Source organism: Pseudorasbora parva, chromosome 2 (assembly GCF_024679245.1).
Source record: "Pseudorasbora parva isolate DD20220531a chromosome 2, ASM2467924v1, whole genome shotgun sequence".
NCBI classification, from domain to species: Eukaryota; Metazoa; Chordata; class Actinopteri; order Cypriniformes; family Gobionidae; genus Pseudorasbora; species Pseudorasbora parva.
The window spans coordinates 56675233-56694281 of NC_090173.1; the positions used below are offsets into that span (position 1 = coordinate 56675233).

Genomic DNA, 19049 nt, shown 5'->3' on the forward strand with positions numbered 1-19049 from the left:
GTGTGTTTAAACGACGGAAGAGGAACAAGAATAAACATAACAACAGGAAATGAATCGGCATTAGATATTACACTAGTGTCCAATCCCTTGGCTGGAATAAGTAACTGGCATGTTTGGAATGATACTACAGTGGGCAGCGATCATTACCCAGTATCATGCTCAGTGGGAGAGCGAGTTGAAATAAGGCCAGGTGAAGGAATACCAAAATGGGGTTTAAGAAGAGCTGATTGGGGAAAATTTCAGCAATTAAGTGAGGAATCATTTTCAAGGATAGACATATCTGGAAGTATAGACGAAACAAACAAGCAAATAACATCAGCAATTATTAAGGCAGCAGATGGATCTATTCCCAGGAGTAATCAAAGGAGGATTAAAAAACTGGTACCATGGTGGACAGAAGAGTGTCGCCAAGCTGTTAAAAACAGGAACAGAGCGTTTAAACTAGTTAAAAACACCCATAACATGCAGCATTTGATTCAGTATAAGAAGGCACAGGCTAATGTGAGAAGAACAGTGCGTCAAGCTAAAAGGGCAAGTTGGAGGGAATTTTGCAATGAAATAGGAAGATCAACACCTGTGAGTGAAGTTTGGGGAATGATAAAAAGGATGGGTGGAATAAGGAGGGAATGGGAAATTCCAGTTATAATAACCGAGAAAGGTACAGCAATCTCTAATAAGGAGAAAGTAGAAATAATGGCAAAAGCATTTGTAAAAATTCACAGTTCAGATAACTTGTCAGAAGTATGTAAAATGAGAATGGAAAGAACTAAGAATCAGTATCCAGGAGTGTTAGACAGGAAGGAAAAAACTGATGATAAAATTGATGAACCTTTTAATATGGCAGAGTTGATGAGAGCAATAAATAAAGCAAAACCAACATCTCCAGGGAAAGATCAGATATGCTACATGATGCTAAAACATCTAGGGAAAGAAGCGCTCTTAAAGTTGCTGCACCTTTATAACAGAGTGTGGGAGGAGGGCAGTTTACCGAATGTATGGAAAGAAGCAGTGGTCATTCCAATAAGAAAACCTGGCAAGGATCCTTCAAAACCCACAAGTTATAGGCCAATAGCATTAACATCAAATGTATGCAAAATAATGGAAAGGATGATAATAGAAAGGTTATCATATATACTAGAAAAAAGTAGCAAGCTAGCAAACTATCAAAGTGGTTTTAGGAAAGGGAGGAGTACCATGGATTCGGTTATAAGACTAGAAAATGAAATAAGAAAGGCTCAGGCTAATAAGGAATCAGTCATTACAGTGTTTTTTGATATAGAAAAAGCTTATGACATGATGTGGAAGGAAGGATTGTTGATAAAGTTGCACTTGATGGGTATAGGAGGAAGAGTTTTTAATTGGATAAAGAATTTTTTGTTTGGAAGAAAAATTGAAGTACGAATAGGCTCAGACATATCAAATCAGTTCGATGTGAGCAATGGAACACCTCAAGGCAGTGTGATAAGCCCGCTACTTTTTATCATCATGATTGATGATGTCTTTACAAAGGTGCCAATGGATATAGGGAGGTCTCTGTTTGCGGATGATGGGGCTTTGTGGAAAAGGGGAAGGAATATAGAGCATGCAATCAGGAAAGTACAAGGAGCAATTGATGAGGTTGTGGAGTGGGGTTATGATTGGGGATTTAAGTTCTCAATAGAAAAAACTCAAACAGTCTTTTTCACCAAGAAACAAATTAAGGAGGGGATGAAGTTAAATATGTATGGGAAAGAATTAGAAAGGGTTGGAACATTCAAATTTTTGGGAGTCACTTTCGATTCACGGTTAACATGGGCAGATCATATAAAGAATATAGAAGGAAAATGCAAGAAAGTAATTAATGTGATGAGATGTTTGACAGGTAGGGAATGGGGAGCTAGTTGCTCTGCATTAAAAACAATATATGTGGCATTGATTAGATCAGTGTTGGATTATGGCAGTGTAGCTTATGGGTCAGCAGCCAAATATCTATTAAAGAAACTAGATGTGATTCAGGCACAGGCCTTAAGAGTGTGTAGTGGCGCTTTTAAAACTTCACCAATACCTGCACTGCAGGTAGAAATGGGAGAAATGCCGTTAGCATTAAGAAGGAGGCAGCTGATGACAAATTACTGGGCTAATTTGCAGGGTCATAATGATTGCCACCCCACAAAAATAGTGTTGCAGGAGACATGGGAGAATGCAAGATATAATGGAGATAACTTAAGTAGAATAGGCAATGAGGTAGCAAGAGAATTAGGAGTATTTTATATGAAGATGAGCCCTACTGTAGTATATCCGATGGTGGCTCCATGGTTACTTGTTTGGCCTGATATTGACTGGTATTTGTTAGAATTAAAAAAGAAAGAAAATGATCAAATAGATTTGGCAAATGCATTTAAGTGCCATATAAATAAAGATTATAAAGAATTTGTACATGTGTATACAGATGGTTCTAAGAAACCCGAGACAGGAGTGACAGGGTACGCGGTGGCAATACCTGATAAAGGTATAGGTATTAATAGAAGAACATCAGATTTTTTAGGAGTATATACAGTGGAAATGGTGGCAGTATTAGTTGCGTTAAGGTGGGTGGAAAAAACAAGACAAGAAAGGGTTCTGATATGCTCCGATTCATCCTCAGTCCTTCAGAGTTTAAGGTCGTTTCACTCAAAAAGCCGTCAAGATGTATTATATGAAGTCCTTCAGTCAGTTACAAGGATTACAAATCAAGGAGGTCAGGTACAATTTATGTGGGTTCCAGCACATGTAGGGGTAAAAGGGAATGAGCAGGTGGATGAATTGGCAAAGAGAGCATTAAAAAAGGGAAAAATAGAAATGCAAATTAAAATAAGTAAAGCAGAGGTCAAAAGTATCATCTGGGAAAAAACTAACCAAATTTGGCAAGAAAGTTGGGACAAAGAGGAGACAGGAAGGCATTTATATCAAATTCAAAAGAGTGTAAAAATAACTAGGTTAGGTGGGGGGCACAGGAGAGAGGAAATAGTAATGACAAGGTTAAGGCTGGGGCATGGTGCTCTAAACAAAACACTGAAAATGATAGGAAAACACGAGACAGGCATGTGTGAGTGGTGTCAGGAAGAGGAGTCAGTGGAACACATAATTATAAGATGTAGGAAGTATGAGGTACACAGAGTGATAATGAGGAATAATTTGAGGGAATTAGGGGTGCAGGAGTTAACATTAAAAGGAGTGTTGAACAAAGGTGACAGAGCACAAGTTAGGATATTGTTAACTTTCTTAAGGGAAACTGGTTTGTTTCATAGGTTGTGAGGATAAAACAGGGAGATGGGAAAGTATGTTGGGTAATGAATGAATGTGAGTTGTAAAATTATTATTATTTTATTATATATATATATATATATATATATATATATATATATATATATATATATATATATATATATATATATATATATATATATATATATATATATATATATATATTTTTTTTTTTTTTTTTTTTCTCTTTTATTTCTTTTTTTATGTGGAAACTAGATTGTAAACCTATTGTTTGATTCACACTCCGGAGCAGAAGGGGGCGGTAATGCACCAAAAGCTGGTTGCCAACCGCCGTTAAAAACAAAAAAGAAGAAGAAGAAGCACATCAGACAGAGACACATCAGAAGAGAAATGCAACAGCTTCATCACCTTCTTTAGGAAAAAAGTTGAGACCATCCACTCTCTCCTTTCCAGCACTGCTGCTCTATCTGTCCCTACTGCCGACCCACAGCCTGGGACCTTCCAGCCTCTCTGTTGTTTTCCTGAAATCTCTAAGCAACAAGTTGAGGACATCATCAGCAGGATGAAAGCTTCCACCTGTATGCTGGACCCTTTACCCACAGCTTTGGTGAAAACACACATCAGCTCTCTTAGTCCCTTAATAACCAAAGTCATCAACCATTCTCTACGTACTGGTCATGTTCCATCTGCTCTTAAAACTGCTGTCATCAAACCCCTTCTGAAAAACCCCACTTCAGACCCTGAAGTTCTTGCAAATTACAGGCCTATTTCCAACCTTCCATTCTTGTCCAAAGTTCTAGAAAAAGTTGTTGCTGCCCATCTTCAGGATCATCTTAATTCAAACTCCCTTTTTGAAAAATTTCAGTCTGGTTTCCGTTCCGCTCATAGTTCTGAAACAGCCCTGATCAGGGTCACAAATGACCTGTTGATGGCAGCTGATACCGGCACACCATCGCTGCTCATTTTACTGGATTTATCTGCTGCTTTTGACACGGTTGATCACAATATCCTCCTTCAGCGTCTCCATCATTCTATCAGACTCTCTGACACTGCTTTGAGCTGGTTCCAGTCATACCTGTCTGGAAGAACAGAGTATGTTTCCTTGGGAGGTGTAAAGTCTCAGACGCATACAGTAACTTGTGGTGTCCCGCAAGGGTCGGTCCTCGGCCCGATTTTGTTCACCATTTATACTCTTCCCCTTGGCCACATAATCAACAGGCATGGAATATCATTTCATTGCTATGCCGATGACACTCAGCTATATATAAAAACCAACCTCACTTCATCTACAGCCACTCTGTCATCTCTGAGCTCCTGTCTTGAGGATATTGAGGCATGGATGAAGGCAAACTTCCTACAGCTAAATAGCTCCAAAACAGAAGCTATTTTAGTGGGTACACCACACCAGGTCCAGTCATCACCTATAACGCACATCACCTTCTCTGGTCAAAACATTCCAATTTCATCGACAGTCACTAACCTGGGAGTAAGATTTGATGCTCAACTCACATTTGAAGCCCACATACAACATCTGTGTAAGATCTCCTTCTATCATCTCAGGAACATTGCTAAACTCCGTCCCACACTTGGTCTGTCAGATGCTGAAAAACTTGTCCATGCTTTTATTTCATCCAGGCTGGACTACAGCAACGCTCTCTTTTTTGGGATTCCTGGCAAAAGTCTACAAAAATTACAATACATTCAGAACAGTGCTGCCAGGATCCTAATGAGGATAAGAAAATATGACCATATCACACCCATCCTTCACTCGCTCCACTGGCTCCCTGTTTCATACAGGATTAATTATAAAATCATTTTACTTACCCATCAATGCATCCACGGAAACGCACCCCCCTACTTAAAGGAACTACTCGTCGCAACACAAAACTCTTCACGCAACCTCCGTTCTGGAAATAAAGCCCTTCTTCAACCATCCACAACAAAGCTCCGCACTATGGGGGATCGAGCCTTCTGCTCAGCCGCACCGCATCTTTGGAATTCCCTTCCAGAAAACCTAAGGGCTCCTCAAGCCATAGACTCTTTTAAGAAAGAACTAAAAACCTTTCTTTTTAAACAAGCATTTTTTACTTTTTGCTAATTCATTTTTTTTTTTTTTTTTTTTTTTTTTTTTTTTTTATGTGTAGCACTTTGGGATTGTTTTTAACTATGAAAAGGGCTTTACAAATAAAATATATTATTATTATTATTATTAACAAGCAGAATCACCAAATGAGAAAAATCTCAATTTTAAGTCACCATTATGGTGATCAGTGTTTGTTTTACTTGGGCTCTTGACCCTTGACATTTTAAGATTATGGCTACGTCCGAAATCACGTACTTCCATACTATATAGTATGCGAAAAACAGTATGCGAGCAGAGAGTAGTATATCCGAATTCATAGAATTCGAAAAACAGTATGCGAAAAGTACCCATATGGCCTACTACTTCCGGCGAGATTATGAAGTGTGCATACGATGGACACTTTACTATCCCATGATGCCACGGGAGAGAGGAGTTGCCGTATTTGAAAATGGCGGAAATGGCGGAAAACGGAGACGCGGCGGTTTTCAAGTGTAAGTACTTTTAGAAACAACTTTTTGTTTATTTGTGGTTAAACTGTATTTGTTTAACATCATATAAGTAAACGACTGACTTGTTAAAAGTGTAAAAGTGTAAAATAAAAGTGTAAACTGAGGGTGTCCTTTTGCAGCCAATTCAGAAAAAAATATAGTTTTATCATTTTTAGACCGATAAAAATGTAAATGTAATGTAAATCAGCTATCTAACACTGTTTTAATTCACAGAGTTCGTTGTTTAGCAGTTTAATGAGATTACACAAAAAGTAAATTAAAATTATATATTTCTCATTTACTAGAATTGATATTATCAAAATGTATTGGCTACATAGCAAACTACTGTTAACAAGTGTAAGTTACCTCAGCTTGTCCATGGTTCATCACATGTTAAAATCTGTGTTGATTTTTGCAGGGGCTGATGAACACATCCGCCTTTTAATTCAGTGGAGAGGGGCTAATGAAGCCCTCTTCACTGGAAAAAGGAATGCAGTGAAAAAGGGGTTTGAGTAAGTATACAAGACAAATGCAATTTTATTCAAGTACTGTAGATTCAATGGTGAGTTAGCTGTAACATTAGATGTAAACATTTTTCTACTCTAGCTCTTACTACATTCATTTTATGCTTGATTTCTGCGCATTTATTGCAGAGTTTTTGTGACAGAGCAGAGGTTAGAGGGAAAAATGTCTGCTGCTCAGATTTAAAAAAAAGGGAAAATCTAAAACAAAAATATAAAGTAAGACTTTTTTGTTATTCTTCACCTCAAAATTATTTAATCATGCAAATGTTACTGCAATGCAATATTTTAATAAATCGGATGTTTTACAATTATTTTTTTTAAATATTTGTAGGATCTGAAATGTCCACAGACTGGGGTGAGCACTGAGGATGGAGATGTTACAGCAGCATCCTGGAAATGGTATTCTGCCATGGATGAGGCAATAGGGGGCAGAACCCTCCATCACACCACCCACCCTTATTGCCTCATCTGGCCCGGATGTTGCTGTTACCTCTCCATCCTCAGTGAGGTCAGAGCGGGAAAGAGTAGGGAGGAAAAGAAAAGATTTTGAGGAGTTGATCCGAGAGATGGAGAAGAGCAAAGCTGAAAGAGAGAGAGATGCCATTGAAAGGGAGGAGAGGCGATGGAGGGAGACGGAGGAAAAGGAGGAAAGAAAAGAGAGAGAGCGACGAGAGCATGAGAAGAGACTAGAACAGGAGGCCAGAGAAAGAGATGAAAGAATAGACCAAGAAATGAGAGAGAGAGAAAGGGAGACAAAAGAGAGGGAGGAAAGATTCCTTTAGCTACTAGAAATAATTGCTAAAAAGTAATGTTAATAAAGAAATCAAATTTAACAAATTATACAGTCTCTTTTCATTTATTTGTTTATAAGTTCACTGTCATGCTGTTTTAGCAAGTTCTATTATAAAACACTTAATTCCCAGGGATTTACAGCCAGATTGTCAGTTGCAAAGTGCTTAATGTGACCTTGAGTAATTAGTATTTTAAAGTGTTTTAATGGTTTTTGAAACAAGCAAACTGCAGTTCCCTGAGAGAGAGGTTCCTCGTATTACGTATGGGAAAAACTCCTTTTCTCGAGAATGTGAAGCAAAATTTTATTAATAAAGGTATCTATGTAAAGCGCAGTGAGCTGCACGGCCATAGCCCAGCGTGAGGAGCGCTCTGATTGGCCGGGCCGCGGCAACTGCAGGAACCTATGGTGAGGCGGCTGAGAGGAACGAACCAATGGGGGGCGTTCCAGAAGCCCGCCGAAAAAGGTGCTTATATTTGCATACAGGAGGCTATATAAGACCCTAATTCGCCATAGGTGTCAGATTTTATCTCCTTCAGCGATACCTTCGCTGATCTCCGGAAGAAGCACCGCCGTTGAAAAGGCACCAGCGGAACCTGCAGCTGAGGACGACGGACTCCCTCTCCGCCTTCTCTGCCGTTCCAGCTACGCCATCCGGCGTTATATATCCTTTAAACTGTGTCTATGTTGAGTGTTGTATGTGTTTGTGTGTGTGTTGCCGCTGCAACGCCACTTCTAGAGCTTACAGGCTTGTTCTATTCGAGGACTCTCTCGTTCCGCCGCGTCGTTAAGCCCCGCGGAAAGACGGAGCTCTTCTCACTCTCCCTCTGCTCTCGTCCCGTCGCGCTGAATAGCGCCGCGGAAAGAGAGAATGTTAGAGGACATGAGCACACTCAAGCCGAAGCTCTCTTCACTCTGCCGCCGCCGCGGCGGCTCTTCTTCCGCCGCTGCCGCAGAGTTGTCCTCACTCTTCTCTCGTTCCGTCGCGCTACAGCCGCGGACAGAGAATACTAGAGTGAATAGGCGAACTCGAGCCGAAGCTCTCGTCACTATACCGTCGCGCTGAGGAGGCGCCGCGGACAGACGGAGCTTTTCCTCACTCTTCCTCTTCTCTAGTTCAGTCGCGATATCGCCGCGGACAGAGAATACTAGAGTGAATAAACTAACTCGAGCCGAAGCTCTCGCCGTGCTGAAGAAGCGCCGCGGACAGAGTTTTTCCTCACGCTTCCAATTCTCGTTCTGTCGCTCTATCGCCGCGGACAGAGAATACTAGAGTGAATAAACTTACTCGAGCCGAAGCTCTCGCCGTGCTAGAAGCGCCGCGGACAGAGTTTTTCCTCACGCTTCCAATTCTCTCGTTCTGTCGCTCTATCGCCGCAGACAGAGAATACTAGAGTGAATAAACAAACTCGAGCTGAAGCTCTCGCCGTGCTAGAAGCGCCGCGGACAGAGTTTTTCCTCACGCTTCCAATTCTCTCGTTCTGTCGCTCTATCGCCGCGGACAGAGAATACTAGAGTGAATAAACAAACTTGAGCTGAAGCTCTCGCCGTGCTAGAAGCGCCGCGGACAGAGTTTTTCCTCATGCTTCCAATTCTCTCGTTCTGTCGCTCTATCGCCGCGGACAGAGAATACTAGAGTGAATAAACTAACTCGAGCCGAAGCTCTCGCCGTGCTCATTCTACTGCCGTAGTGCTGAAGCGCTGCGGACAGAGAAAACTAGAGTAAGTTAGACGAGCGAGCTCGGGCTGTGGGGTATGTCAAGAACAATGTCGCTGCAGCGCTCTCTTACTGCCAAGGAAGTTGTAATGGCTGCTTTGTCATGATAGCGCGCGCACGGCCCTTCCACAGCGCGTTGCTGACTAGAGCGCGACTTACGTCATAGCACGCGCTCACTGTCAGAGCATAAGGGCGTCGGAAAATGGCTGCCAAGCTAAGCCCTTTTTTCACTCTATCACTTCCAGTCCCCTTTATTCAGGCGGCTGGAAAGGTTTTTACACTGTAGACAAAGTGTCCACTACACAGTGTGCACCCCTACATAAGCACTGTTAATTCAGCCTCACAAAATCACAAATAAATCCCGCCGAGGCCGGATTACACCATATAAAGTCAACTAGCCTTATTGCAGTCAACTAGCCTGTAGTCAAACACGCTTGTCTGCATGCGCGCTTTCAGTCTAGACTAGAACATAACGGCATTGTGGAATGGCTCACATACCACCCGCACTTCCTTACATTCTCCCAGTTCCCTTAAGTTAAGTGACTGGAGATGAAATATTGCAGTCAACTAGCCTGTGTTAAACACGCTCGCCTGCACACTAATGCTGTGTGCGTTTACCCCTGTGGATTTGCTCACTGGTTTGCACCGTGGGTATTCTACGTAGGTTGTGCGCCACTACACATTGTTTACACTACACACAAAAGAGCTTTCTATGTAGGAAATGTGCCCACTTTACAGTCTGCACTCCTGCACCCAAGCACTTTTCACAAAGTTCACTCTCGCACACACAATATAAATGTGAGGCGCGCGCCCACTGCAAAGCCTGCACCGCCAAAACTAACACTATCCCCACAGTGTTACAAGCAGTGTTACAGCACAAGCAACCCGGCTAACAGGCCCCAACTACTAAGCGGCCAGCCCCCGAATCTAATTCAACCCCTGGCTTCACGAGCCCAGGCCTGGCAGGCCATTCCTGGTATATAATATTGGGTGTTGAACATATAAAACGAGGTTCTCGCTACAGTTTTGCTCGCAGACCCCGCGATTCAAGCCGTGGTCGAGCCCTCAGTAAGAAGCAATGTCAGTCACGTGCTTTTCGCTGATGCATTGAAACTGTTAAAGGAGAGAGCGGCGGAAACAGTACACCCGACGCTAGCGAGTCAGGTTTTTACTGTCGCTAATTCCTCATGCCGAAAATGGATGGCGGTCTCAGGCCCATTTTCCAGGCATCTGAACAAAGCACTTATGACACGCTCGTTTCAAGGTGCTGACGGTGAAACAAATTCTCGCGCACATTCGCCCCGGGGATTGGGTTTTCTCAATAGATCTGAAAAACGCATACTTCACGTTACGATAACCCCCTCTACAGGCCATTCTTGAGATTCGCCTTCGAGGGGCAGGCTTATCAGTACAGTCATTGTCATAGACTCAAGACTCAACGAGCGTCTTACGGCATAAGAACCACCACGTCTTGATAACGTACATAAAATCGCTAGGGCAGCCGAGATCAGACTCTCTTCACTGCATGGCTAAGCATCTCCTTTTATGGGCAGAGCACAATCTGAGCTCCCTAAGGGCGGCTTACGTGCCAGGTATTCTGAATCAGGGTCCGGACATGTTATCAAGAGGACCCATGTCCCCAGGGGGATGGTCCCTTTACCCGCAAACGATTCAGCTCACACAGCACACGCTGCCCAATATTTTTTCTGCAAACGCAGGGATGCCCTGGCCCATGTTGGCCCAGACTCCCTCTATATGCTCCCTCCGATCGCGATCCAGCTGCAAGCCTGTGCTTTTTAATAGCCCCACTTTGGAAGAACCGCACATGGTTCTCCAAACTGTTTCAGCTGTCAGACACAGCCCCATGGCCTATTCCGCCAACGAAAGGGAAGATCTGGCATCCCAATCCCGAGCTGTGGGCCCTCCACGTATGGCCCATCAACGGTATCCGGGAACCTCTCTGACAAGTTATGAACACTATTTCGGAAGCTAGAGCCCCTGCTATCTGGCAGCTCTGCTTTGAAGTGGTCAGTGGTTTTCTAACCAGTGTGCTACGCGAAACATCGACGCACACTCATGCGAACTGGCGGAACTGCTCGCTTTCTCCAAGAGCTAATGGACGCGGGTCGTCCCCCCTCCATACTCGGGGTGTGTGTCTCCGCCATAGCAGCTAGCCACGCTCCGATCGCGGCACATTCACTAGGGAAAAGTGATCTTATTGTGTGTTTTCTTAAAGGGGCCAGGAGATTCAGCCCGCCTTGCCCCTACCTCGGTCCCTATTTGGGACCTCGCCATGGTTTTGGAGGCCGTGAAGGGTTCCCCCTCCTAACCACTTCAGACCACAAGCTTGAAGCACATATCACTCAAAACCGTTTTTCTGCTGGCTGTGGCCTCGGTTAAGCGAGTGGGTGGCTTACCTGCACTCTCCGTGAGCCCTTCCTGTCTTGAGCTTGGGTCCAGCAACTTCAAGGTTGTGCTCAAACCGAGGCATGGTTTTATGCTGAAAGTGCTATCAACCCCTTCAGTACGCAGGTCTTTTCACTGCTTAACCCGCGTCTCAGAGAGAATAAGACGCAAACCTATTCTGCCCAGTCAGAGCATTGAGATTGTATCTAGAGCGCTCCGCCCCCTTCAGGCAGTCGGATCAGCACTTCATTGCTTCGGTGGCCGCACTAAAGTTTGTGCTGTCATGAAACAGACTCTCACACTGGATAGTGGATGCAGTCCCACTAGCATATAGGTCTAGGACCTAACCTGTCCTACAGGCATTCAAGCCCACTCCTCTAGAGGCATGGCCTCATCTTGGGCTTGGTTGTGTGGCATTTCTTTGGAAGATATCTGTGCGGCGGCAGGCTGGGCCTCTCCGTCCACTTTTATCAGATTCTACAAGTTGGAGGTTCCAGCTCTACAAGCAGGGCTTCTCTCCATCTAGGCTCTTTCTAGACCCTGACAAACAGATTGCCTTATGTTTTGGCCTGTACACATTAGCCCTCAAGCACTTATTCATTCATCATAAGATCCGACTATGTCCGATCAGCTGTTCAAACGAACCGACTCTTCTGGTTCTTCATTCCCCTTATAAGCCGCCTCTGTCGGTCTATCGGGGGTTTATTAACATGTGCTTTGGGTATACTGGGTCAGTCAGCACACACGGCGCTTTACATTGTGTTCCCATACGTAATACGAAGAACCTCTCTCGAAAGGGAACGTACTCGGTTACTTTCGTAACCTCAGTTCCCTGAGAGAGAGGAACGAGTATTACGTTCCATGCTGTGTTTATGCTTCTCAGGTATCGCTTCAGTCGATCTTAAAACCTGACACCTATGGCGAATTAGGGTCTTATATAGCCTCCTGTATGCAAATATAAGCACCTTTTTCGGCGGGCTTCTGGAACGCCCCCCATTGGTTCGTTCCTCTCAGCCGCCTCACCATAGGTTCCTGCAGTTGCCGCGGCCCGGCCAATCAGAGCGCTCCTCGCGCTGGGCTATGGCCGTGCAGCTCACTGCGCTTTACATAGATACCTTTATTAATAAAATTTTGCTTCACATTCTCGAGAAAAGGAGTTTTTCCCATACGTAATACTCGTTCCTCTCTCTCAGGGAACCGAGGTTACGAAAGTAAACGAGTACGGTATATCTGAAAGTATGCTGCCTGACTGAATATGAGTGCTGCACTGTACAGAAAAACCCACACACTCCAGACAACATTAAAATGTATTTGCTTTATTTTTGTGTATTTAACTTTCAAATGGATACAGGATACAAAGCTTAAAACACAATCAAATAACTTTGGTGTAAAGTAGTATAATTGAGCTAAAAACGCCACACACACAAAAAAAGCATTAAAACATTTTTGTAGTATAGTGTCATCACGAGGAAAGAAAATTAACTTTCACAGGTTTCAAAAAGATCTAAAGGACTTTAATACTAGCAATCTCATTTATAGGGCATTGCTTTAAAATAATATATGTTTCTTTCAAAGTAGGTGTACAAATGAGGACTTAACGCTTTGGGTATTTTTTTGATTTCCACTTGAAGTAATTAATTTGTAAACCATTTACCATTATGTGATATGTAGCTAGAATTTCAAAGATTTGGTACACAAATTCACACTCAGCCTAAGGCAGTGTGCCAGTGGTTGGTGGGTGTCACCTCTAGGGACCACTGTAGCTCCGAGATCCCCTGTCGATTAGCCTGGGTCTGCAATATCCCCAGTTACCATGTGTAGCCGCGAGGAGGCCCGACAGGAGTCTTGGTGCTGGAGAGGCTTTGTCCAGCGCAGTGAGCTGTAAGATCCAGAGAGATGCACACAAATAGCCATCCACCTCTCTAACTACTACTACTGCACTGTACGCGTCACAACACTCTGAGGGACTGTGCCCACACACACACACACCTAACTATTTACATAATAACTACCATAGACAATCTGGAACAATGCCAACCTGAGAACAAGAACTGATTAGAGAACAAGAACGTAACCTGTTAAAATTGTCTTACAGGTAATCATGCTCATGTAGAGCAGGCACACAGTTGCCTGGTGCAGACACCGCTGCAGCGAGAGTGTTCCGCACGTGCTCTCCTGCGCTGGCTTCTGTGTTGCGGGGTTCAAGTGGGCCATCATCATTCTCCGCAACTTCAGGATCAACAATGTCCACATTAAGAAGACAGAGGTTGTGGAGCACCGTACATCATGCAATGACATCTGGCACAAAAGCAAGACTGACTTCCAGGGCCTTGAAAAAAATGGATCGCCAGCGTGTTTTCAGCATCCCGAAGGCCCTCTCAACGATGTTCCGTGCTCGAGAATGCTTCCTGTTGTAGTGAGCCTGTACAGCATTCTGCACAGGCTCTCTGTATGGGGTCATGAGGCAGATGGGCGCACTCAAGCAAAGATACCCACTATCTCCGAGGATGCACTTTCCTGCAGGTGGACTCAGGCGGCCAGCATACACAGGGCTGTTCTTCAGCACCCTGGCATTGTGCACAGACCCAGGATACCCCACAAAAATGTCGAGGAACTTCCCCTTGTGGTCAGTGATGGCCTGCAGCTGGACAGAATTAAATAGCTTCCGATTGAAGTAGCACTGGATGTCACTTGCTGGTGGTTTGATGCGAATGTGACATCCATTTATGGCACCAGCTACAACACTGAACGCTGGAGACCCTGCCAGCTGGGAAAAACCTTCTCCCACTGCCTCCAGGTCATCTGCGCTGGGGAAAGCGATAAGCTGCTTCAAAATGCCGATAACTGCGTTGCTCATTCTGTGCACAATGTCGTGCAGAGTAGACTTTGGGATGTCAAAGGCGAGTGACACCACCCGGTATGATGCAGCATGGGTCAGCCAGTAAAGGAACACCAGCACCTCGATGTCCTTTTCCCAACCATGGTCGCAATCTGGTTTCACCGCAGCAATCAGGGACTGGATGGACTGCCGTGAAAGTCGGAGGTTGGGACGGAAGTCAGCTCCATCTTCAAAATACAGCCGAAGTATTGGCACAGCAGCATTCAGATGGCAGTAGGTTGTAGGGCTCATAATCTGTAAACGTGTATATAGTTTATTTTATAATACAATTTGAATCAACAAGAAAATTGTTTCCTGTGTTGACTTATTTAGAAATATAATGTATATGATCCAATTTTTTATGTATTTTGTATGTGTTTGTGTGTCTGCCGGTGTGCATGCATGTATGTATTATGTGTGAGTGTATAACATACATATATATATACATATACATTACAGGCCAAAAGTTTGGACACATTACTTTTTGTAATGTTTTTGAAAGAATATTCTTCTGCTCATCAAGCCTGCATTTTTGATCGAAACATTTGAGATATATATTTTTTTAATATTGTGATATATTATGTAATAATAATGACTATGAGTTTAATGTCTCGGGGAATAATTAACTCAAAAGGGATTCAATACTCAATATTCATGAATTTATGAATATAATTTGCTAGTCGTTCATTACGTATTAAACTTTTCCGATAAGGAAAAATAATTAATTAAATACAAGTAACCCTTTACGGAATTGCTTGAAATTATCTTACTAAGTTTGTCCTGCAAATTAGTTATAGACTTTTCAAATCAATTCTCAATAAGGGATTACTGCTTTACGAGCGCATAAGAAACATTAACTTTACTGATCAGGACAAAATCAATATTTCAAATGGTCATACAGTTTACTTTACTAAAATAGAAGCATAAGCAGTTTAGGTAAGGTTAGGATCGTAAGTTTCATTGACTTTGTGTATGTGGAATAGTAACAGATTCAATTCAAAAATGTCTTTTGGAAGTTTAATAAACACAGACTAAAAATAACAGTACAATTCACACAGAAAGTACATACTAAATATGCATAAAGAGAGTAGAAATATAGATAGTAAACAAAAAGAATATGGTACATAAACGAAAAGAATGAATAGACCAAAAATAGAGAGAGAGAGAGAGAGAGAGAGAGAGAGAGAGAGAGAGAGAGAGAGAGAGAGAGAGAGAGAGAGAGAGAGAGACAGCGTTCACTTCAGTTTGTTACACAGAGCCCTCACGGAGTTAACTCGTCCCAAACGGGGTTAACACGACCTTTTTAACAGCAGTTTGGATTGTAGAAATAAGAATACTTGCTTTGGTTTTGGCTTCTCGCGTGTGTGCGTGTATTCTGAGTTCAAATGTCCTGCGTGTCCGGCGGTTCTTTCCGAGGTCGGTGTGGAGCGGAGGGTCTCTTTGAAGTGTGCTGAGTTCTCCTCTCTGAAGAATGCCCTCGGGGGCTGGAAAGCGGATGGCAGGTGGCCCTGCGGCGTTTGATGCGATGCAAAAGCGAAAGGGTGAGGGTCACATTGGCATTTGTAGATCAGGTAGAGCGACGCCCATTTCCTGGATGGTCCAATCGATCAGAGCGTTTTCGGCACGAAACAAAGTTCTTTGTTCAGCTTAGTCCCTCCTTTTGGTTCTTATCCGGGGAAGATATGCTTAATGCATTTTTCTTTACAACGCTGGTATTTTTATAATAATGCATGTTCTGTAAATTCTTTTACAAGATTCGGTACGATCGCATTTTTCTGATTACAAGGATACCATGGATCATAAGTCTGAGTACACAAATACAGGCTTTCCACTGTCTGTGGGCCTACACAGCTTGAGTTACATTCAAATAATTTCTCCTAATTATTTCAGACACATATAAAAAAACTTTAAGCAGAAAAGCATACATTTAATACGTTTTTGGGGTGACTTTTAATCATACATTCCTTTGATACTCGTGGGACTCTATTTGGGTGTGTGTGTCTAGATGTTTGTGAGGTGTCAGATATCGTGCAGGGCCATTTGGGGGCAATAAAAGTCACTACGGAGCCTGCTTGTTATCTCCCAAGGGAGATCAAAGAGTGGTCTTTCAGACATCGTGGTGCCCTTGTGGTCATTAATCGTATTAACATGATCTGATAACGCGCCTCAGAGAGGCGAGAGGCATCTGGCCGTTTGCCCGTTTCATCCGTTTCATGATCCTTCAGAAATCATTCTAATATGAGGATTTATTATGAGTGTTGGAAACAGTTCTGCTGCCTAATATGTTTGATGAATAAAAGGTGCAAAATAACTGCATTTATTCAAAATAAAAACATTTTCAAATAATATAGATCTCCTTTAATATATTTTTTTATCAATTTAACACATCTTTGCTAAATAAAATTATTGATTTATTTCAACAACAAAAAAGAAAAATTGTAATTGTATATTATTGTTACTAAAGATTACTATTTTTTAAAACATTTGCTTTTTTTTATTCAGCAAAGTATTATAAAAAAGTAAAAGTAGGTTATGAAAAATATTAAGCAGCAGTACTGTTTCCAACTTTAAAAATGAATCATCATATGAGAATGATTTCTGAATGATCATGATCACTGAAGACTGGAGGAATGATCCTGAAAATTCAGCTTTGATCACATAATAAGTATAATAAATTGAAAAACAATTATTTTAAATTGTAATAATATATCACAATATTACTTTTTTCTGTATTTTTGATCAAATAAATGCAGGCTTGATGAGCAGAAGAAACTTCTTTTAAAAACATTACAAATGGTAATGTGTCCAAACGTATTGCCATTAAATTTAAATTACTAAACCTAAGCATACGTGCTTGATAAAAATGTTCATTTTAGAAGAAAATTTCAGACGGCATTTAGAGGCTTGTACATCTGAAGTGTTCATATATATACATATGTATACATGTGTATTGTATCTGACAGGCTTGTGATATTGCGTCAATGAATGAATCAATAGAGACATGCACACATATGTATCTATTAATTAATTAATTCATGTTTATTCATCGATGATATTACATTTACATTTATGCATTTAGCAGACACTTTTATTCAAAGTGACTTACAACTCAGGAGAACAGGAAGCGATCCGTCAAGAAGAGGCAAAGAAACACAAAAAGTGCCCCAAATACCAAGATTTGTATACCGCTCAGAGTAGCAAAAAACAGAAAAGGGAAGAAGAAAGGAAAAATAGAGGAGGAAAGAGGTTTTTTTTTTATTTTTTTTATGTAAGATTAAGTGCTCATGGAAGAGATGAGTTTTTACCTGTCTTTTGAATGAAGCGAGTGATTCTGTCGTGCGTATGGAAGGCGGAAGATCGTTCCACCAACCAGGAACAACGAAAGAAAAAGTTCTAGAGAGGGATTTCATGCCTCTCTGTGATGGAACCACAAGCCTTCGCTCATTAGCTGAGCGAAGGCTTCTGGTGGGGGTGTAGAGTCGTAGGAGTGAGTCGAAGTATGCGGGTGCCAATGCACTATTACAAGCAAAAAGTGCTTTTTTCTTGCCAAAAATCATCATCTGTCATTGTTCACATGTTTATGTGTGTGACTCTGTGTGTGTGTGTTTTCTGAGGTAAAATTTAATAGCTAAATAAAATGTAATACTTACATTATTTGAGAAATTCCGCAAAAGCTCTCGACGTAGGCGTGATCTGCGAGTAGCTGACCGACGCCTCCTCTGGATTGTGAGCTCGAACGACGTAAAAACGCAGATGAAAGCGGAAAGCAGAATTAAAAACATCCTCGCGAAGTTGGTGCAGTCAGTGGAATGGGCTCTTTAAATTTTCGCGCTGTTATGACAGCATCTGTCACGTGACAATTCTCATATGAGGATTTGATGCTCAAGAGACATTTATGATTATTATCAGTGCTGAAAACAGTGTTGATGCTCATGGTGCTTCATTTTTGTGGAAACCACCATACCATTCAAACATTTGTGGTGAAATTAAAAAAAGAGAGAAATTAATACTTTTGTTGATCAGACATAGGCTACATTAAATTGATCACAAGTGATATTTTTGATATTACAAAAGATAATAATTTATTTAATAAATGCAAATAAATGCTGTCCATTGAACTTTCTATCATCAAAGAATCCTGAAAAATAAAATGTATCATGGTTTCCACAACATTTTTAAGCAGCACAACTGTGTTCAACACATAATAATCATAAATGTTTCTTAATTATGAAATCCTCATATGAGAATGATTAGTGAAGGATCATGTGGCACTGAAGACTGGAGTAATGATGATAAATTCAGCTTTGATCAATGAATAAATGAATAAATCACACTACACTCTAAAAAATGATCGTGATATTAACGGTGTAAGGTTGTAATATTCCACGGTTAAAAACTGTTATTTGGTAAACATAAAGTTTGCGTAGGTCTAACCTTATGCCTGTAAAATTTACAGAAAAACAATGTAAAATCCCAACAGAATATTATTGGAAACCCAAAAACATATATATTTTTTTTAAATCACAATTAACTTTTGTAAACTGTTAAACAGAATATTGTGTTATATTTACAACAATATGTGATTATAATCAAATTTGTTTGTTAAACCTACAAATATTGGTATAAAAAACAGAGAAATACTGTAATACTGTAAAAAAAAATGTTAATTTGATAAGCAAATATAAAAAATAAAGTTTCAGTCAGTTGTTCTTAGAAATGTAAGTTATTTTACAAGTTTATGCACTTAAAAAAGTCTAAACATGTATTTGAATTGCATATAAATGTTACATGCATTTTGATTATTTAATTTTGACAAACAAATTAATAAACTTAATGAAAATCTTATTTGTAAATCAAACATAAATGAAACAGGTAAGATTCTCAGATGAGAAGCTCACTACTGAGTTAAAGTACTATTGA

At 41.3% G+C, this 19049-nt stretch overlaps 1 protein-coding gene across 1 annotated transcript; it reads right to left on the reverse strand.

Annotated features, from left to right (window-relative positions):
- Nucleotides 1–12757: 12757 nt before the first annotated feature.
- On the reverse strand, nt 12758–14388 carry LOC137055544 (putative nuclease HARBI1). Its single transcript, XM_067429368.1, has one exon. The coding sequence runs from the start codon at nt 14379–14381 to the stop codon at nt 13536–13538; it is 846 nt and encodes a 281-aa protein (XP_067285469.1). The 5' UTR covers nt 14382–14388; the 3' UTR covers nt 12758–13535.
- Between the last annotated feature and the right edge of the window lie 4661 nt (nt 14389–19049).